The 22993-nt window shown below is 36.2% G+C and overlaps 1 protein-coding gene across 1 annotated transcript; it reads right to left on the reverse strand.

Moving 5' to 3' along the window:
* Positions 2200 to 15473, reverse strand: LOC109230723 (apoptosis inhibitor 5-like protein API5). Its single transcript, XM_019396130.1, has 16 exons — positions 15216 to 15473; positions 14801 to 14962; positions 13629 to 13728; positions 13480 to 13545; positions 9895 to 10007; positions 9565 to 9636; positions 9222 to 9371; positions 8442 to 8507; positions 8296 to 8361; positions 4565 to 4675; positions 4014 to 4100; positions 3821 to 3927; positions 3059 to 3173; positions 2899 to 2964; positions 2723 to 2826; positions 2200 to 2636 (listed from the first exon to the last, which is right to left on the reverse strand). The coding sequence occupies exons 1-16, from the start codon at positions 15300 to 15302 to the stop codon at positions 2450 to 2452; spliced, it is 1659 nt and encodes a 552-aa protein (XP_019251675.1). The 5' UTR covers positions 15303 to 15473; the 3' UTR covers positions 2200 to 2449.

Consider the following 22993-nt stretch of genomic DNA (forward strand, 5'->3'; position numbering starts at 1 on the left):
TCTTCTTTATTCACTCTCTTCTCCAACGTACAGTCATGTCCTATCTTCATGCAGTCTGTGCAATGTTGAGGTTTCCATTCATACTCCACCTGCTGTTGAATCATTCTCCCTAATGGATCTTGTAATGTCAATTCTGTTGGAAGCTTTTTTGTCACATTAGCTTCCACCAAAATCCTAGCATATGATATACGTGTCTTCTTAGCAGTACATTCATCAGCAAAGAGTGGTTTCCCAATAGCACTTGCTAGTTTACTTAGTGTTTTGTTACCCCAGTAGCTCGTAGGCAAATTAGGAAAGCTGATCCACCAAGGAATCTCCATCAAAAATTCTGCCTTAATGTCAAAATCTTGAGTCCACTGTTTCAATATCATTGGTCTTCCATTAATAGTGTATGGTCCTCCATAGAGTATGTCTTTCAAATCCCCAAGTGTATCAAACTTTGCTATGTAGTATCCTTCTTCGTGTAAATACAGATCTGGAATACTCACTCTACTCCAAGCATGAGCTATATATCTCTCCATGAATTTGTACCTTGGTGTATCCCCAATTATATAAATAATTAGGGCACATTCCCATTTTTTATTTGGCGACTCAATTTCTTCCTTATCTACTTTTACCACAATATTACCATCAACAATTTCCGGTGGGATATATGATAATACCATACCATTTTCTGAGGATCTGTTGCCAGCAAACAGATTTGCCCATGTTTTCCCCAGCTCCGGTGTTTCTGCATGTACTTTTGTCTCATCCTTTAGCTCTGTTGTTACTGTTCCATTGACATTCAGCTCAGCTGCTACTACTTCCTCCCTATCCTGAGTAATCTCCGTAGTTGTACCTACTGGAGTGCCTTTACACGAAGATGAAGACACATTCATCTCCACTGCACTGAGATCTATCCTTCTTGCCGGTCCCTTAGCATTCCTAGGTGAAGCTAATTTCTGAGAATTAGACGAAATTGGTGTCTGATTGGTGTTGTTACTTGCTGTATGGATCCCTTAGCTAGAGTATCTGCAATTATTGTTGCACTGATGGCTCCGTCGACCGTCACGAGTGGCTCTCGTTTAGGTCGTCCTTGCTTTCTCGCCATGGTTGCTTCTCAGACGGCGTACGTTAGCATAACATGCGCCGAGAGCTTAGAGAGAGAAAGCTGAGATTTTAGTGACTAACTCCTTATGAGTAAAAGTGATGTTACAGCTAAAATTGACTTCATCTTCTTCCTTGCGTCTTTTCTGAAATTTAACTCAAATCTTGCTCCATTCTACTCCAAATCACTTTAAATTTAAGTTTTGAACTCCTTTTGATATTTTCAATCTATTGGAACAACACCCAATCCAAAGAACTAACAAACTCAAAAAGTCCTATTTTTGAAAGCAAAGCTTTGAATGACCTTCAATGGTAGACTTCTACTCTTCAATTTTTTTACATGGCAACCATGTGACATAGGGGGAGAAGCAATAATGGCGACGACCCCTTGAAGCATATGTAAAAGATGTGAAAAGAAGAGACAATGAAAACAATGGTTGTGAGAACACAGATTTAACTCCATAACTTTTAGAAGCAATGGTTGTAAGAACACAGATTTTAAATTTGCAAGAGCTAGTATTTTCAAAATATGTACAATATAGGTTAGGTCGAGTAAAACTTAAAAACATGGGTCATTTCTTATTATGGTGTGAAGTCATGTGTATTTTCTTGTAAAGGCTTATTGCCACGGTAGAAATTCTAATTCCACTGAACCCCGAATGAGTTTTTTTTCTCTTTTTTTCCCTTATTATCTGTAAGCCAAAAACCTCCGCGCTCATTGCAAAACTAATCAATAGCTTAGCGAAGAACACAACAACCTGAAGAACATTCCAGCAAAGGCACACACCCAGGACACTTTGCTTTCGATCTATCAGATGTTTGTCGCTACAACCTAGGCGTGCGACTCTTCCCCGGACTCAGCATGAACGCGGAATGCTTTGTTCACCGGGCTGCCCATTAGTGTGTTCGTTCCGACTTTGCGTGTCAAATGTTCAGGGCTTTGCTCCAATCCGAACACAAGGGAAAGAATCTTACCATTGAGATATTTGGCATAATCAGTTCATCATGAATCTGTCTTAATCTCTCAATTTCCTTCAGTGCCTCTTGATGAGCTGCCAAATCATACCAACAATGAAAATGCATTGATTTAACCAAACTAATGCGGTAAAAACGAATATAAGAAATTCCATAATTTCATAGCAACAACTAAATAGGTTCGTAGTACAAACTTAAGTTACATAAAGAAAATAAAGTACTATCAGTAAGCAATCTACAGAATCAGAACCTCTGTCAATAAACCTGCCTTCTCCTTGGATGCCTAAACAACTCATCTGGGTCTCTATAAGATATATCCAAATCCTACCGAGGGAAAAGATCACCTGATCGTTCTGAAAGTAATTAATGTTACAGTGGAGCGTGCACGTTAGCGGTAAGACCCTCTTCTTCCACGAACACGCCAACTCCTACCTCCTCTTCCACTGCTTCTTCCAGCATCATATATACCTGCAAATGCCTTGTTAACCAGCTGGTGCTGCATACCACCGGCTCCACGACCCTTTTTTGTTGCATTATTGCTCGACACATTTGTAGTAGCAGCTGGTCGCTTCTGACTGTGACCAAAATATTATATAATTAGACATTACTATCTTCATCAATGAGAAATACTACCGACGACTAAAGTCAACAATCCACATACCCTGCAACAGCAGCAGTTGAAGGACCCGATGGCTTCGCGACTTCTTTCCATGATAAATTTACTTTTTGATCTCCAATAAAAGTTGGTGTTTTTGTATGCAATGGCTGTGATATATATGATGTCACACGTATGCATGCTGATTGTAGAGCAAAAAGTGCAAAATCAACAGGCGTTACCTGGGTCATTGCTAATATATTGTTACAAGCCCGAAGCGTAAAGGTAGCATTCTGCTTCTGCGTCTTCTGCAGATCACAGAAAACAGCTAAGTTCACACCAACAGAAGAAAAAAACTGGTTACAAGGGAGGATAGGGCGAGAGAGAGAAGGTTAAACCCACAATTGCATCCTTTTCATCTTCTGTTTTAGCAGCAGCCATTGCTTTGTTTTGATCTGACATTCCTTGGGTTAATTTCTTGATCATAGCCCTAGCCAAATCCTCAACCGTGCTCAACCTGTTTCATCGACATGAAGGACGTCAGCCTGAAAAGATTAAAAGCAAAGACCAGCAACAACTACAATATGACAGAACTCCAGCTTTTCCTTTAACTCCTCTCCTTGGGCTAGTAGGAGCATGCTCCATACTACCCACAGCCTCTTCCTGAGTTCTTGTTAACCCAATAAAGACAGATAAATCCACCCCCACCCCCACCCCCATGCCAATTACTCAGAGGGGGAAGAAAGGAAAGAGAGAAGCCCTCAGTTCTCTCAATTCTGGAAGTGGTGTAAACCCTCTTATTGCATGACTACTTGTGGTGCTCATAGGATATTCACCTGTCATCAGGTTAGCAAAGTAGACTTAAGATGCATGAAAATTACCTTACACACACAATTCACCATATTCAATATTTAAGGGAAAAAGAAAGGGGTGTCTGATATTTCTTGTGTTAAACAAAACGTAATGAGATGCGGAATGACGCTACTCGGCTAGATGAACCAGAATATTGATATTGAAGCCGGCATCCCATTTTTAGTTCAAAATGAATTTTCTTGATCAAAAACATAATCTAATCATTAATTGGCATCATGTCTTCGGAAATAGCAAGCATTGGTTATACAGTTTGATTGTAACATGAACGAACAGAAGAACAAGTAGAAGCACCTCTCAGTAAAGTCCTTATATTGCTCCGAGAAATCCTCCCCCAGTCTATCTGATGGTTGTCCAGTGACAATCTTGTAGCCACAGAGACTGTTTGTGGCGTTTGGAGCCTATAAAATTCCAAATCAAGAAGTATTAAGCAGGTTGGCTCCATGCATCAGGTATATTATCCATGGACGGAAAGGAACTTTCTTACCTTGTGAGCTAAATGGTGAAAGGTATACAACAAACACTCAATACACGTGTAGTTAATTTCTTCAATCTTTCTTCGAACCATGTATTTCTGAGAGAAAACACGTCATTTTCAGCAAGAGATTCAAAGCATTTCAATAGGGGATCCTAGTGACTGGAAACACACAGCAAAACTAGTAAGAGCATACCTAAACTATGTTGTATGCACAAAAGTCAATTAGAAGAGAGAAGATCAATAATATGCTAAAAACAAATGCTGATAGGAAATCCAATGAACTAGACTGAATAACAGCAGTACAGCTTATGACACTAATCAACCACAAAAAACAAGCTACACTAATTTTTGTACTTCATGAATTATGCAATAGACATGGCAAGAGCAAGAATATATTTGTGTGTTCTCCCTGTACTTTCATGTACTAAACCAGAAATAGAAGCATTGATGTTTAAGAGAAAAAGGATAAGCAGCAAGTGATGGGAACACATATAGAATCTCCATATCTACCCAACTCTAAAGTTCCAAATGCAATATTCATGAAACCTTCAAAGTTAAACCTTTAAGAGCTGAACTAATGATGGAAGCAGCTGTCGAGAATCCTGAGTTGTTGCATAAAGTGAGCATTCAGAAAGGTTCTTTAGCAAGTCCAATCTCCGTTCTTCTGGAAGCTGAAAAAAAAATTACTGCCCTTGAAAACTTGAAAATCCTAATCATAAAATATGGACCAGCGAAGAGTGGTAAAAAACCAAAAAAAAAAAAAAAGAAACTCAAACTCGGAGAAGTGTAGTTAAAGTGTTGTTAAAGGCTCGCTAAAAGCATGCCTAAGCCCTGAAGCCGGGTTGTGCGCTCCTCCTCGCTCAGAGTGTAGGCAACTACGCATCAAGGTGCTAAGGCATATGCACCTTCACCAATGGGTTGTCTTTAAGGGCACAACAGCATACATATAGCTTAGTTATAGTTTTTCCACCCTCGTCTAAAGTATGTTCACCTTCACTCATGATTTCTGTATTTAAGGGTACAACATATAGTAGTCTTAGAGTAGGCATGTTGCGCTGTATTTCATATCAATAAATACAAGTTACATAGATATTATGCACAAAAGTGTTTGAATTATCAACAAAAATTTAAAAATCCAAACTACTGGGAAAAAATCAGGAACACGAATCACATTTATCTAACTCAATAAAAGATCTCTTCTCTAAAAATGCCTTATTGTTTGGACATTCGTTAGGGATAGATTTGGTTTTCATGTCATCCTTTCTAGGTTGATTCGATTACTATCATGATAAGAGATGATACTTGCTAATATATGTTGTTACATCCTTTAACACAATAGTAATTGCTAATATCAGTTAGCCACATATTCCTAGTTTGATACTTTTTCTGCATTACATGCAATATCTATCCGCTAGATGGATTTATCGACACTATAAGAAACTACTATGACAACACTTTAAAAAATATTTTATTAACATTTTCTTAAAAAAGAATAGCTTAAATAGCTAATATTTTCAACATTACCAACCTTAAATATTAAAATTTTAGCAATATGAAAATAATCGCGAGCTCCTAAGTATGATTTCAGTACAATTTTCCTTAAAGTTTTCGTATATTGGTATTTTAAAGTGGAAGACTTATAATATCACCCGGACTATTGTTGTTCCGGGTGAAATAAAATTCCTAAAATTATGAATTCTTGTGAAAATTAACTTACTCAACTTATATAATTTATCTTATTGTGATTACATTCCCACATATTAGGATTTCCTATATAGTTTAAATAAAAAAGATTTAATAATCAAAATTTTAGTTGATAACGTCCTAAATATTAGAAAAGTACTAACTAAACAATGATATTGCCAATATGAAAGTTATTTTAAAATATTAAAAATGTAGATCAATTTTGCGTTGAAGTTTTGTGATTTTATAAGTCTTAGAGTGATTGAAGAAGCCAAAATTAATAGAAAAGTGAAATAATATTCTCTTATATATTTAGTAGTTTTTACTTTTAGTCTCACATAACTTACCACATAATTAGAATTTTTGATAAGGTAAGTTGTTGTAAATACTAAATGAAGTAAAATTATTCTTAAAAAATTACTCATTGATGTTAAAAAATTATTTTGTTCATCATAATACAATTAGAGTGTCATTAGGATGTCACTTAATTGCTGAAATACTTCAAAGAACGTCTAAAACTTTTGTACTGACATTCCAAATAATTGACTTTTTAAAAATTTAGTTAAGGTATAATTTTAATCAAATTTAAAGTCCTAAATTTTAGGTATTTAGTTTAAATAAGGAAAGATTTAATAACCAATTTCGACAAATTTTCGAGTCTTAAATATTAGGAAATACTTAAATGGCTATTTTATCTAGTGTGAACTCTATTTTTAAAAGGTAAAAAAGGCGATCTAACATTTCACTAAGGCCTTAGTGCTTTTAATATAGTATATATATATATATATATATATATATATAAAGCCTTTTCTATTCTTTTGTCCAAAAAATCATTGTTGTGTTTATAGTTACTTTTTCTTGCATTACATTTCTATTTCTATTTTTTCTTCATTGGCGCTTTTCTTGGCTAAAGCCCACACTTTACTTGCGCTTTGCATTTAAAGCTCTAAAAGACCTTAGCACTTTTTAGCACTTCTCGCTTTTGACTACTCTGAATCTCTGATTCTGTAATCAGGATTGTTATATTTAACATGTTACGAGCACCATTTCTTTGAGATATAATTGTGTGCTGACTCTATCGGATCAAGTCAGAACCAGGGTTATTAAAAGCTATCACTTTGTTAAAGCAATGAATCGATGCGAAGTTAAGGGTCACCGTTTCAGGGATGATGCATTGCGCTTGAGAAAAAATGCAAGTTTCAAATGACGCACAAAGTTATTCTAATGAGAAACAGTCGATTCTTCAAATCTCAACTTTGAGTTGGATTAACATCAGCATTATTGTAGTTGAGATTAGTCAATTTAATTGAAATTGACTACTATAGTACTAAATTCATATATGTATTATAATTCTATTTTCCGTAAACAGTGCGCTTCACTTAAAAGAAGTGTGCGCTTCACCTCTCGCTTTTCGCTTTGAATTTCATGGACCTCGTTGCTTCTTTGCGCTTTTGAAAGCACGGGTCATAAACTAAGCCTTCTGCTAGTATAGTATGGAATTCAAAATTTCCTCCAATAAATAATATCATAGATGGTAGTACGCACCAAAATCAAAGAATTAATTAGTTTGGAGTGCCAAAACCTAATTTAATCAAGATTCAAGTGTATTATCTTATTGAGATAAAAAAAATCCGACAATAGTTGGACACTTGCTAAGAAATTGCATCAAATCATAAGATTCTGCCAAACCACAATAACAAATTATGCATGCAATGGCTACTTACAATATATACTGATTCCGGCCTAGTCACTTTAGTCCAAAAAGAAAATTAATTCTTTTGTAGTCCTAATTCCGTTGTGTTTTTCTTTTCTTTTCTCCGACAATTGTGATTCTGGAACTTCCCAGCAGTAGTGGTACTTCATTAATTTCTAGAATACTATATTTCATCACTGTAACCGGGTCAAGCTATTGCATTCGTCTAAGCTTAAAAGTAGCTTCATAGGGACACTTATGGATATTTCTATGCTTTTTGGGAAAGAAACAGATGTTTCCAACCTGAAGATACCAGCAACAAATCTCCTCAGTCAATTAGTCCAATCGATATAGGTTTTTTGTAAAAGTTGCTGTTTCAAATTGTATGATGCAGTTGGCCTAATCAAAAAATTGTATAATGAAGTTCTAAACATAAATAAGATGCCTCAGGAATCAACGACTACATGATTCCTGGAATTGCTTTTAGCCTAGTTCCCTTCTCTTCAAAAATCATAACTGCTCATCAATCCAAAAATAGACCACCTGGTACTTGTCTCTTCTATTTCGACACTTCAACACTGCTTAATTCTCATCCAAAACAAGCCCTCCTTAGCAGCAAACAAAATAATTTGCTACATTAATCTATAAGGTGTCCAAAATCCAACCTAGTAACTGTTGATAAGCGACCCTTCACCGTATACAGAAGAGTAATGGATCTTACGCATTCTAGCCATAATAACAAGAAACAAATGTTTCTACTGCATCAATGCATAAAATCAGGAAAAAACATAAAATAAAGCTTGCAGCAGAAACATTTGCATTAGTACTATAAAGTAATTGCACGTTACCTAACTGTAAGTGCGTAAAATGCACTCACTGCATGAAGAAACTAATATAGGAATCCATAAGGGTTACCTTGTCAAAAACAGGCACGATTTGCTTGTTCAGATAGTTGAGAAACTTAATGGCCGATGCACCCCTCTAAAGACAAATGAATGTGAAGTCAATGACTACTGCAAAAGTACTATTCATTGGACAACTTAAGGGAAAATAGTACACACCTTGAAAAAGGGAAGTGCCATTGAAAGGCATAATATGTACCTCTCGATATGATCAGCATCCGACACCTACCAGAAAGGTAAACAAGCACTTAGATGCATATTCCAAAGGCAGCAGGTATCAGTTTTTCTGAGTTTTGTTAAAAGGGAAGGTTGCAGTGAATGCAAAGGAAACTGTGGACATGAACTCCATCAGATACCTATGGCAGTAAGATATCAAAAGCTAACCTTAGGTCTTCATAAAACCACTGAAATACCATCTGTAAATACTATGTAAAGTAGTACCAAGACTATACCCCTGTACTGGAGATCTTCAAAGAAATGGTACGTTACTGACCTTTCTGATCAAATAGTTTCCCAGAAAGCACTTTGGATTAGAATTAACAAAGACTCTTTGTTTAACCATACAAATCTCTTTTACTTCTACCTTCTAAAAGGCCTGGAAACATATTCAGTGCAAAATTCAAGTAGACTCTCTCAGATCCTAGAAGCATTGACCTTTAATGACTGGGTGTACCCTCAAGATTCTGAAGAGGAAATGCACAAAAGCAAGCAGAACTCAGAATTGAGCACAAATTGAGTAAAATCCTGAGCCTTAACGGGGAACAGTAGTGCAGCTATAAAAAATTTATCAGTAAAAATGCAGTTATAAGATTGCATTAGTCGAAGCAGTGATCACCCAAGCATAGCCATGGTAATGAAGTGTTGCTTAACACCAATAACATAACAACCATACAAAACTAGGGTTGCCTCCCAACAAAGGAAAGGAACTAAATCACTTACATTAAATTGAGCATCAAGATCAGCCTGACCTTCAATAATCTCAACAAGCTCCTGAATACGCTCTGCAGGAGCATCACGGCCAAATAAGCTCAAGCTTTTCAAAAAGTCCATGAACATTTTAAATTCAGCAGCCGTTACATCTTGCAAATTCTACAAAACATCAATTTTTTGGATTGGTTAACAAGAGCAAGGACAGTTAAAACCCACAGATACCGATAATAGAATCATCTGACGTGGATTGGTATCTTTAGCCCTAAATTTTAAAAAGAAAATTGATATAAAAGAAACTGGGAATTTGAAAGAGAACTTCTTTGAGAAAATTCAACATGATACCAATCCATACCTGCTTTACCAAAGTAGTTATATGCTTCTGCACCTCCTCTGGCTTTAGGAGCTCCATCTTAAGAGGGAACACCTGCAAAATAATGGGATTCATTATAGCAATGATCAGCCACAAAATTATGGAGTTCATCAATAGACACTTCTGAAAAGATATATGCAGTTAGTCCAAGTCAAATGAACTGGAAATCCATGATCATGTGGACAACAAAGACATTTTGCAGTCACCGTGTTAAATTCATCCCTTCTTAGTCAGTTGACTGCCAGCATAAATCAAATGGGAAGAGTTCATTTTCCTTTTCCTTGAGAAAATACTTCAAGAGTAGAGAAACACCTTATCTCTAAGAAATAACAGAGTTTTTTCACGAATGCTTTCCCAAGTGCTAAGATCCTCAGCACTCCGATCCTCGATGCTTCCAATATGCTTAAACAGAGCAGTTAAAGAGGCTGCAATAGACAAGTGCAACCAAATCGTAAGCAGGATAACCAATGTGAATTGCATGATTTCAAACACCTGACCTAGAGAATAAATGCAAACATAATATCTATAAAGCATCCATTAATATAGTGTGAGTACCAGAAAACCAATAATATAACCATTTTCCATAGCATGGTAGCTTAGTATCAAGGCAGCACAGTAACTATCATCCTTGTGCAAGGAAAGATGTGAAAAAAGCCGATGTCAAAAGGAAACCAGGAAAAAGGGTACTGCACCCAAATTGCAGGTGTATTAAATTACCAAACAGAATCACCAAGATGGAATTGTACTCACCTCATTCTTTGGTATGGTATATACAACACCAACAAACCCAGTATGATCCCAACAGGTGGGGTCTGGGGAGGGTAGTCTGTACGCAGACCTTACCCCTACCTAATGCAGGTAGAGAGGCTGTTTCCAATAGACCCTTGGCTCAGGAAGGGCAAGAAGAAGAAAAGGAAAGCAAGAAAGGAAGAAAGAAGGATATGGTATATGAGAGACTAAAATAGTGAAATCCTTTGCATGTAAAACAGTTCAAGAATATATTAATCTTAACATTAAGAACTCAACTAAGCTACTGAGAATGCATAACATCCTCCCACTCCCCCACACCACACACACAAAGAAAGTCACTCAGGAGAAAAGGCAGCCAACCCATCAAGTCTGCCCTCACAGCACGAGCCACCTAGATTGCCAGCGCTAACACCGAGATAATAAAAAGGCCTTTATGATGAAACCACACTTCATTTCACAGTAATGTCATCCACCAGCAGTACCACACTACCTAAGCAACTCAATAATTCCCTAAAAAGGAAAAGACAACAATGACCGCGCCTGTTATATTAATCAAATCCGTGAACCCTCACAGATGCCAATGCCCCACAGTTTTTTTCCCAAATCATAAAGAACTCCCTGGTGGTTTTCGTTTGGTGATTATTCACTACACAGGTACGTCTATTTATTACTCCCTCCGTTTCAAATTAGATGAGGTACTTTCCTTTATAGTCTGTTCACATTTCTAAATTTGGAAATAATTCAACTTTAAACTCTTCATTTTACCAATTTTACACTTAATGAGAAGCTTTTATAACCACACAAATGTCATGGCCCCACAAAGCTTTTACCCCTTAAGCTTTTAAGACAAAAAGTTTCAAAAGTCTTCTTCTTTTTTATTAAACTCTGTGACGAGTCAAACTATGTCATCTAAATTGAAACGGAGGGAGTATTCTATTTATTTTTTATGTATTCAGTAAACATAATTTGTTTCACCATCTTGAGTTAGAAGGAGCATGTTAAAAGTTAAGTGAACTATTGAGAATATTGTACAAAATATACTTAATAAATATAATATCCAAGAGGAAATTCATTTTACTCGTGAAAAAAGAAAAACTTTATTAGCCAAGAGAATAATTAAGAATTCTGTGTAGAGTACTCTTAATAATTATGCCATAATTACTTATCAAAATAATTATGCTATGACTAAGAATTCCAAGAGTTAGATTTTTCTTATTCATACAACACGAAATTCCTATTTAAGAGTCCATCTCTACATTACATGATTTTATGTGAATCCACTAGAGCGGTCAATATGGGCCGGGCCGGGCTAGCCCAACCCACGTAGGCTTTAGCAATTGATGGGCTGGGCTAGGCTAGGCTGGGCTAGCCCACCATTTTGATGGGCCTTATAATTGGCCAACCCACCCCAGCCCTATGTGGGCCACGGGCCCCCATGGCCCGGCCCATCATTTTTTTAAATATAATTTTATATTTTTTCTTTAAGTTCTGACCTAAAAAAGATAATTATTTAAAAATTAAAAAATATCTTATTGGAAAAATTTCGCAAAACTTAATAACTTTTTATATAGTTCCAATGCATCACAATAAACACTACAAAAGTAAAAGACAAAACTATATTTTATTCACTAAAAGTCAAAACTCAAAACAAACTATTCAAGAGAACGTCCATGACGCTTATGAGATATCCAACACATCATCTTCATCAAACACATTTGAATCCACTTTATGACAAGGTTGTCTTAACATCTTCACTTTCATCATCATTTACAATTCATATGCAATATTAATTAGTTAATAATTTAGAATAATTAAATTTTAAAAACTAATAATATTCAAATTCACATAAAAAAATATTTCCAGTTTGAGTTTGGGAAAAGCTGTGCAGCCAATTTCGAGTAGTAATAAGTATTTAGACATTTTCATAATAAATGCAACTTCTGTACTTTGTAAAACACGCCACCAATGCTAAATGTTGATTCTGATGCTACAATGCTAATAGGAATAGTAAGTACATCATGCGCCATCATTGTATTTTCTAGAATGGTCCTTCCAATACATGACAACATTCATGATCCATCTCTTGAAATTTCTCAAGATCAAGTTTTGGTTCCTCTAAGTAAAGATCCAATTCTGACTTTCCATCTCTAGAGGCGGTATACTTTTTATTTTTTATTTATTTTAAATAAATATTTTATTAGGCCCACGGGCCGGGCCGGGAGGGCCTCAATGAAGCCTCAGGGGCCACAGGCTTACTCGGGCGGGCTTAAAAACCTCGTTTTTAGATGGGCTCCAAAAATTCTAGCCGAATCCTGCTAAATCACGTGTTGGGCCGGGCTGGCCCAACAGGCCAAACCCATATTGACGGCTCTAGAATCCACAAACACAAAATATTACAGCCATTTCAGAGCATCGGAAGTAGCTTTTATATTTTTTGTGTATATGACTTATGAAATATGTTTTATAAAGGCCCGAATATAGTAAAATGGTCAAAGAGAAATTCATACTGTTGACGCCAACTATGTAGTCTTGTTTAGGATTGATGCGTAGAGGTGATTGATTGATTGATTTCATAAGTCAAGACAGTAATAAATACGATTGTAAATATTTTAGGTTTCATAGTAGTGAAACAAGCAACAGTCAGTGACATTCCTGAGATTATTAGACTTGTCTACACATTCAGCACTTCCTATTTTTTCAAAGACCAGTTTCAGTCACACAGTTCAGGCATCTTCTGTCCTCTAGGGATATCTTGTGTCAATTTGAAGAAAACCCTATGACCAAGGAGTTTGCCATTCAGACAACCATGCTGGGCCTGATCTGATAGGATTAGATGTTATTGTAGCTTCTCATTTTTTTTCCCGTGTAAAGTAGTAAGATTAGAAGTAATTGTAGGTCTAGTAGACATTGTAATGACTACTAATGTTAATTCGTTAACAACAACATCAACATTGAGAATTCCATCTAATAAAAAAGTAAGGATAGTTGTGATGAATAATCACACTAGACACTAGAAACCTTTATAATGTTACTAATAAGTAATAACAGATGTAAGTGGAAGATAAATTATTGACCATGAAACTCTTGGACTTCTATAGTTTCGGGGAGAGGTGATTTAATGGCTAAACTTCAGGAGCAGAAACTCACTCTTCACATCCTGACGTAACAAGGTCATAAGAGCCTTGTGTACAGCATCACGCTCTACATTTTCACCTGACATAATTGGTATAAACTGTATCAATATGAGCAAATGATATGAACCAACCAAGTCCCAAGGCATTGAGCACAAAATTTACCTGCCACGAGGAGCGGGCCAAGAATGTCCAAAATTTTAGACAAATGCTCAGGTGTATCTTTGCAGAAAAGCGGAAGTCCACGGATCGCTTGTACACGGACCTGGTAGTCAATAAAGAAAATACAAAATTTATTAGACAACACACGTAAAAGTCAAACCTAGTTCTAAAATATTCCCAATTCTTCACTAATAAGCTACCAATAACAACTATTTTTTGACAATTTCTACTATATAACAATGAGGACACAACCACATTATTGCCATCACACCATCACAGTTATTTTTCTGGGTAAGCCACAGAACAAAGCTGGCTAAATACATACGCTAGGTATGTCTCTTTATATGTCTGATGGCTACTCGGATGATTTGGAGTTGATCTATAACAGAGTAATTAGTACCTTCTAGTTAGAAAATCAAAGAGTTCCATGTAATAACTTATACTAACTTCTAGTTATAAATGCTTTGGGAGTTACCTTGGGTTACTGAGATGGGTGTTCGTATTATAGATAGGGATGAGTATCTCTGGAAACCACACATATTGGGTGTGTATCATGTTTTATCCACTTACACAATGTGTAGTGGGGTAAGCCATGTTGGTCACATGGTGGTAAATGTCAGTGTCATAATGGTACTCCCAATATAATAAAATGGATTTACAATTATGGTTATGTCCTAAGGAGCCTAAACTGGCTTTTATGAAACTTGGAAAGATGATGAATGTTGAATTATGATTTCAAATTATGTTTTACTATCACTTTATTATAGTTATTGTTCTTGGGCAAGCCACCCAACAAAGCTGGCTAAATATGTACGCCACGTATGTCCCTTAGCAGATCTGACGACTACTCGCATGATTTGGAGTTGATTTTGGAACAGAGTAAATAATATCTTCTAGTTAATAAATGAAAGAGTTCCATCTAATAACTTCTACTTGAGATATGAATAATCGTTTTTAAATTAGTCCAACACCCCCAAAGGGTTTTATACATTTAAAGGGTCTGGGCACCTCAAGGCTATGTCATAGGAGTTTAAATTCTATATTACTTAAGCAATAAGGTCACTTTAAAATGTAATCGCATGTAATTCCATTTAATAGCATTGATTAGTAACCTAAAATAAATGGTAAGCAACATTCTATAAGAGGTTAATGGTAAGTATGGGTTGAATACTAACCCCAAGCTCTTCGTCTTCGCACAAATACCATTGCTGCTCAATAGCTTGCTCCGCTAACTGAGGAAAAAACTTGAAGAACTTCGGAATAAGCTGCGCAGCTAACTGCTTGGCCTTTCCACTGCCATTTGCTGCCGCAATAATGCCCTCATATTCCTGCCTATGCTGTTTTCAATCGAAGCAAACAATTCACAAAAACTAAATAATCAAATAAAGTGTAATGGAAGCTTCCGGAAACCCTAACAGAAAACAAAAAGCAAAAAATAAACACTGAAGTTGAGAAACTACTGGCTTGAGACAGACATGAGCAAGCAATTCACAAAACTAAATAATCAAAATATGTGTAATGGAAGATTCCAGAAACCCTAGCAGAAACAACAAAAAGCGAAAATTAAACTGAAGATAAGAGATTACTGACTTGAGACTTGTCTTTGGCCTCGTTGAGCCGTTCGCCGAACTCGTACAGTTTCTCGATATCGTTGGAATCATCAGTAGCTTCCGCCATTGGAGGTTAAACACAATATGAGATAATATTATAAGAGAAATGTTGCGGAGCGAATGAGAGAGAGAGCGCTAGGGTTTAGGAAAAGTGAACGGAGGTTAAGAGATGAAGAGAGGGAAGAGGGGTTTTTGAAGATGTGGGAGAAGGGTAATAATGTGAGTTATGAGAAAGGATCTTTCACTTGGGTTTGTAGAGACCACTTTGTTTTGATTGTTATTTCCACATATTCTCAAATTTATTTTGAAAAAATCTAATTTGGGTTAACTTTGTGGTTTGAAGATAAAAATGTGTTTGGACATCAATTTTCAAAATATATTTCCCAAATTTATTTTGAAAAAACATGAAACATGACTTATACCCACAAGTTCTAAAAACTATCACAATACCCAACAGTACCATTATCAATAATATTTATTATATTATCGCAAACCATAGTCATGAACATAAATAAATTTGGTACAAAATTATCATTTTTATAATGAACTACATGATACACTATCAGATGACCGAGAAGACGAAGCAACATTATTATAAAATAATAAATGGTGGGCTCTTTTATAAAATATAAAAATTTGGGGCAATTTTTAGAAAATAGAATAGTGATATTTTGGCCTAAATTGAGCTGGTTTTGGGATTTGGGATTTGGGATTTGGGATTTTGCTAAAATGTAGGCAAAATCTATGGGCAAACATGTGTTTCAGATAAAACCCAAATTTATTTTGGCAAAATCTATGGTCAAACGGGTCCTAAATTTTATTATATCCGTCCAAAAGTATCGCTTTATGATACGATCGATTTGGTGTAGTCGTTGTTATTAGGGGTGTCAAAATAATTTTGAAAACCGACCGAACCGAACCTAACCTAACCGAACCGATTATTAGATTTTTTTAATAAAACCGAAGGTTTTAATAAAGATTTATAATCGTACCGAATATTAGGGTAGTTTTTTTATTTTATAAAAAATACCGAAAAAATACCGAACCGTACTGTTAATTTTAAATATATAAATATATTTTATAGGTTAAGTTTAAAATAAAAGACACTAATATTTTTGACTTTGGGCCTTGAATTTTGAGATGGACTTAGATGGAAATAAGTGAAATAACTAGGGAAAATCTCATTTTATACCCATTAATTTCAAACCATTTACCCTTTAATGCCCAGACCAAACTATTTATTACTCCTACCCATGCGCCCCAAACTACTTACCCGCTAATTCACCGTTCCTTGTGAGTATAATAAGATTGGGAACAAACAGAAAAGAGAGACGATCAACACTTGATTCATTGCCGGTCTTAAGCAGAGTCGTTATGGCAAGAGTTTCTATGCTCCTATTCTGATCAGAAATCAAGCTCTCCATATCTATGTTGCAGTTTGTCACAGCCATAGGATGTGTCATATCTATCCTTCGACACACATACAGGGCGTTGTTGCGGCCAAACGCACATGCAAGCGCACGCGGTCGTCAAGTAATAAAGTGACTAAAAGTCGGATGTCGATCCCACGAGGATTTGTGATTAACTATTAACTAAATTAGACTATCCTAATTATCTATACAAGAATTAAAACTAGAAATATGTGATTCTAAACTAATTAAAATAAACAAAAACAAATAATGAACTTTGGACAGAGAAAGAGCAGATTTTTATGATATCAATGTAATGAAAACGATCTAGGGTTATGGGCTATCTAACATTCCTATTGTATTCTTCAATTGAATTGACTAACTAATTTATCTAGTTTATTGGTTGACATGGTTAATATTGCTCATAAGAATATGTCGAGTTCTTACTTGCCTATTCAAGCTAACCTAACGCCTATATGTCTATGGAGTTAGAATCAACAAGAACGCATTTATAATTCCTGTAAATTAACCAAGCAAGGCAATTAGGTATATGTCTATCCTAACCGCGAATCCGTTCCCCGAGGCCCAGGTTCAAGAACTTGCTCTACTCAATCCTATATGCAATCTAGAATTCCCACTTTCGAGTTCAATTCTAAATTCGTAGATAGTATTCAATTGGTGATCAAGCAATCAAATAATTAAGTGCAGGATTGAATAAATAAACCAATATGATAAACTAAGCAATCAAAATCAATATTCGAATAACAATAGTCATGAAAGAACCACAACCCTAGAACGTGAAGTTTAGCTCCACATAGACATGGTAGCAAAACAACAAATCATACAAAGAAACATAAAAAGACTAAGTTTGGAGAAAGAAAAGATGAAACCCGGCCTCCACGGCGGCTCTGTGCTCTTCCTTGGTCAAAAATTGCTCTAAAAAACGTTCTCCTATGTATATATACCAAGTAGGGTTGGGCCCAAACAATTATCCCTTCTCCAATGTGAAAAAGGACACTTTTCCCGGGCTTAACTAGTGCTGCAGCGCATTTGACCGCGCATCTGGGCGCGCTAATTGGCTGACTTTCTGTTTCTGGGCGCGCTAAAACTAGCGCGGCCGCGCATCTAGGCATTTTTTACCCTGTTCCGTTCCGAATTTGGAAAAACGTAAAACATGAAAGTTGTAGCCCTTTGAGTTAGCTTTCCAGCCATATATTGTGGAGCTAAAATGGAGTTCTGAGCAAAAAGTTATGTCTATTTTACTAGATAGTGCACAATCTGCCTACTGGAGTCTTCGTTCGCTCTAACTATCATCCGTTGACCCCCAAACACGATCCCGGCTTAATTCCTTGAACTTTTACTCAAACTTTAAAGCTCCAAATCACTTGAATTCATTCCATAACATCTATATAGCTCGAAATCACTCCTACAAGGCATAAAACATACAATTAGTGCAAAACACTAGCGATTAAAGCTCAAACTCAATTAAAGTGCAGTAAATTAGAGTGTAATAATCGACTAAAATACGTAATTATAGCCTATCATCAGGCGTGAGCTTGTTTGAAGTTTTAGCAATGCAAACAAGTTTTCAACACTAAAATACAGGGCACAATTCAAAAACTAGATCATAGGAAGAACAGATCAATTTTTGAAACTCTATATGAATGAGTTAAAAATGCCAGATCTGATTTTTATAGTGTTTTACTGTTGAAATTCGTTAGTTATTGTTCTTTGATGTGTAGATTGTACCTTTGATGCTGGTTTATGGAGATTTGTTGTACAAAAATTTAAATCCACCATTGAAGGACCTTGAAGCTTGAAACTCATAACTTGATTTGTTTGGGTTATATATCCACAAAAGACAAAATATGTACCCGTATCTACCCATGTTCATTTCTATTACAATTTATACCTATGCGGCACATTTATTTTACCCGCTCTACCCATTCATATCTTTGCCATTGCTTAGCATGAAACTTCATATTGTCAGATTCATATGCACCTTTGTTGTATCTTTTAAATGCACCATATTTCCTAATATGTTTTATATCTTATCATAATAATACTAATTAAAAATAATATAATATAATATTTATTAAATAATACATAAAGTTATAAAAATATATGAACTTGGAGAGCACAAAAATATATTATTATTATTATTATTATTATTATTATGAAGATTTATTATTTGATTTGACGTGGATGCTATAAAATATTGCTTATAGTATCTTCGAGTAAGCTTCCCAGATCTAAATTTTTATGTGTATTTGAATATCCACCATTGTTGGGCTTGAAGCTCAATTTTATTTTTGAAGATTTCTTGTTTGATTCAAAGTGGGTGTGTTAAATATTGCTTATAGTACCTTCCGGAAGTTCATACTGAAATTTGATAGCGTTTGGAGCTGATTCGAGGTGATTGAGATCGATATTTTTAGTTGAAAATCGAAGAAGAACACAGCTACAATATACTGCTACGGTATACAATATGTTGTAGGAGTATATAGCTATAGTGCAACACTATAATATTATAGTTTAAAAACAGTATACCGTTATGGTATACTAATATACTATAGGAGTATATAGTTGTCACGCCTCCTTTTTCTTTACTACACCCCGCGAAGGGTATAATGAAGGAGTTTTTCCAATTAAAGGACAATCGAAACGGGATTCATTTTATTAAGAAGTTCAGAGTCGCCACTTGGGAGATTTATGGTGTCCCAAGTCTCTGGATTGAATCCCGAATCGAGGAAAAGGTTTGACTCTGTTTAACAGTCGCGAACCAGAAATCCGGGTAAGGAATTCTGTTAACCCGAGAGAAGGGGTTAGGCACTCCCGAGTTCCGTGGTTCTAGCACGGTCGCTCAACTGCTATATTTGGCTAAAGTCTGATTTTAATACATGTTATCCTATTACAATTTTAGAATTGTTTAACCGCTTTTAATTAAATAAATGTTAAGAAAGTGAACGCCGTTTAAGAGCGTGTTTTTGGATCACGTCACATGAAATGCACCCGGATCCTTGACACCTCTTATTCAACATTTTGGGATTTGGATTTGGGTCGCATGAAATGCACACCCGTAGTTAAGAAGGTAAAATTATTAAAAAAAAACGCGCCTAAAGTGGCTAGCGTCTTGTTAACTTTGTTGGAGGCCACGAAAATTCGCTAAATGACACGTCCCGAATTGCTAAAATATTTTTAATAAAGCAATTAATGAGGGTCCCGCAATTTATATGTTTGTTCGGCGAGGCTCATCTCGTTTTTATTAAAAGGCCAGTCTCAAAAGAGACTACGGTTATCTATTAAGAGATTATCTCTAAAAAGATTTTAGTCAACGGGTCCAAAGCTTATCTAAACTACATCCACAATTAAAAAGAATAAGAATCTTTAGTGTACTTGCTTTCAAATCTGGACCAATAGAAATAACCAGAATTTTCACTTCGTGAGCGGCTAACCAGCCTTGGGCTTCATGACAGGCCCAAATTGGAAGATTCATTAAAAACAAAATCGGCCCAGGCGTCAGTGACACCGAGAGCCCTAAAACCACTGGACGGGCTGTTAAGCCCAGGATCCTTGGGTCAGCTCAATATCCATGGTTGAGCTTGCACCAATTGGATTCATAGGTTTAAGTAACAACTGAAGGTAATTTCAACTTCAATCAATTCAACAATGTCAATTTAATTCTAATTTGTATTCTGATCAGATCTAAACTAAGGAAGTCCTACAATCAATTAGTGAGCTCAATGATCAAACTAATGTAGCCAAAGTTTGTTGAACAATAGACGCAACACCTATCACACTAGAATTCAGACTAACCTATAGAATTATGTGCATACTTGGTTAAATGTGTACACTGAAGTGGATTATACAGATGCAGTTCACACAGTCCAATTAATACAAATTATGAAATGTTCAAATCATCTAAATCTCTACTACAATCCACTGAGGACGCATTCAAATATGAGAACTATATAAAAACCACGATTAACTCCTATTTTCCACTTAATACTTACTAACATTGATATCAAACCTAAGCATGCTTTGAATCTAGCAGTTCTAACTACAATTATAAAAGCATGAGACGAATTGAGAATCAGTACAGTCCAGACAGTTTGTTCGTTTATCCAAATATGAAACAGAGCTACAATTACACTAAGCAACTACGATTACGCTAAGTAACTACATCTACCAAATTGTTAGCACTAAATGAATATTGAGCAGCAAACGTTCGTGTATAGTTCTCATTCCATTTTTCAATTTGAGCTACACCACAACTGGTTCAAGGTATGTACCTGGAATTTGAAATAGAACAAGAAGAACGAGGAGGTCAGCAGCAGTTCAGCAAATCAGAGTTCACACCAGCAGCAAACAGGAACAAGTTCAAAAAAAACTCAGCAGCAATTTTAACCCAGAAATAGTCTCAAATGACCCAGTAAACGTTTCACACCAAATCAGGCACAAAACCCCATCAAAACAGCTTGAATAACACCAAATTGACTCGAAAATGCACCCAGAATACTTCTGAAACTTTCAGCAGTCCAAAACTCAACCAAAACCAGCTTAATTAAACCCAAAATCACTCGAAATCAACCCAGTGAACCTCTGAAACTTCCGCAAACAGACATTGAACTAGAAGATGTGAATCAATAACTAGAAATCGAGATTAACCTAAAGTTTTCAATGGAACAGTTTTTTTTTTTTTGAATTTTTGAAGATTTTTTGTTGTTTTTTGAAGAACTAGATCTAAGATTTGGATTTGAAATTCAAATTCTCAGCTAATGGAAGCTATGAAATGTTTTTTGGGGGAAATTGGAGGCTGAAAAACTTGTTCATGAAGGTATTGGGGCTGCCTTTTATAGGCAAGAAATGGGGTAGAATGTTCTAGATGGCACTCACATTTTTTCCTTCTTTTAGTTTCAGATTTCATCCACTAGACCTTCAATTTTTAGCTTGTCTCTCAAGTTACTGCCCTAAGTTTGCTGAAATCTTCACTAAAGTCCTATTCTAGAAGGTCCTAGGGTGTTCTTCTACTTATACAATACCTATACTACCCTTATTCGAGTTCTAGAATTACCAAGCTTTAACAAACTAACCATTTTGGGTGCCCAAAATACCCCTGGAGACCCCCTGAAATTACTAGCATTCAATAAAACTAAACAACTAATCTAAGCCTAATGACTAAATGAACTAAATGAATTAACCCATGACACTTACTGATTAAACCCACACCGGACTGAATTAAAATAACCAAAAACTAACGAATCACATACTAACAAAAATAAGGATCAAACAATACCTAGACAGAATCAATTAACAAAAACAAAACCAAACACATGCTCAGGCAAGATTAATGATCAAATTGACAAGATGAGGAAAGCAAATTTCAGAATACCGCACATGAGGAAATCTAAACAGGACTTGGAAAACATGTAAGCTAATTATTATTATGTATTAAAAGAAAAGATAATCAGATAACAGAAAAATGCCTATACTGAATTCAAAAAGACAACCAAATCCTAAATTGATTAATCGAGAAGAGATAAAAAGAAAATAATGGAAAGAAAAACTAAGAAAACATTACCTAAGGAGCCTAGACCGGACACTGGAAACTCGATTCGAGCCCCGGAATAACATAATCGTTCGTTCTTTACCAAAACAAATGAAAATGTTATTTCAGGACTCAAATCCAATACTGGACGCAAGAAATTGGCCAAGCTCGAACCCAATCGAATTTTAGGGTTCTGCTCGTCCTAAGATTTGAAATTCGAGCAGATATAAGGAGATTCGAGGAAACCCGGTTGGAGATTAGGGATGAGGGAATGGTGAGTCTATGGTGTTCATGGGGTGGGGTTTGGACGCCGGCGCCGCCATTAACGGCGGTGGAAAATTAGGGCGGCTCAGTTAGGGTTCGAGTTATTTGAGCAGACCTGGTGGGATTTGAGGGAAACAGGGCTCAGATTTGAGAAGAGGAGGGTGAGGTGCTTGAGTGGTGTAAGTTTGGGAAGGTTTGGACGCCGGCTGCCGCCGTAGGCGATTTCCGGCGGCGGCAGGCGGTGGTTCAGGGCGGGGTCATGAGAGATGATGACAGGGGGTTCTGAGAGAGGGGGGTTAGGGGCGTTCGGACACTTATATGTTAAGTGATCCCTAGTTCCTGGCCGTTGATCTAAGTATCCTAGACGGCTGGGATTGCTCGACGCCAAAACGACGTCGTTTTGATTCCATTGGGGCAGGCCGGGTTAGAGACTAGATTGGGCCTGGGCATGGAGTGATTTTGGTCCGATTTTTGGAGTCCTTATGTGCCTGGCCCAAAATCAAAACTTTAATTCTTTTATCTTTGTTTTCTTTTCTT

Source organism: Nicotiana attenuata, chromosome 8 (genome assembly GCF_001879085.1).
Source record: "Nicotiana attenuata strain UT chromosome 8, NIATTr2, whole genome shotgun sequence".
Lineage (NCBI taxonomy): Eukaryota > Viridiplantae > Streptophyta > Magnoliopsida > Solanales > Solanaceae > Nicotiana > Nicotiana attenuata.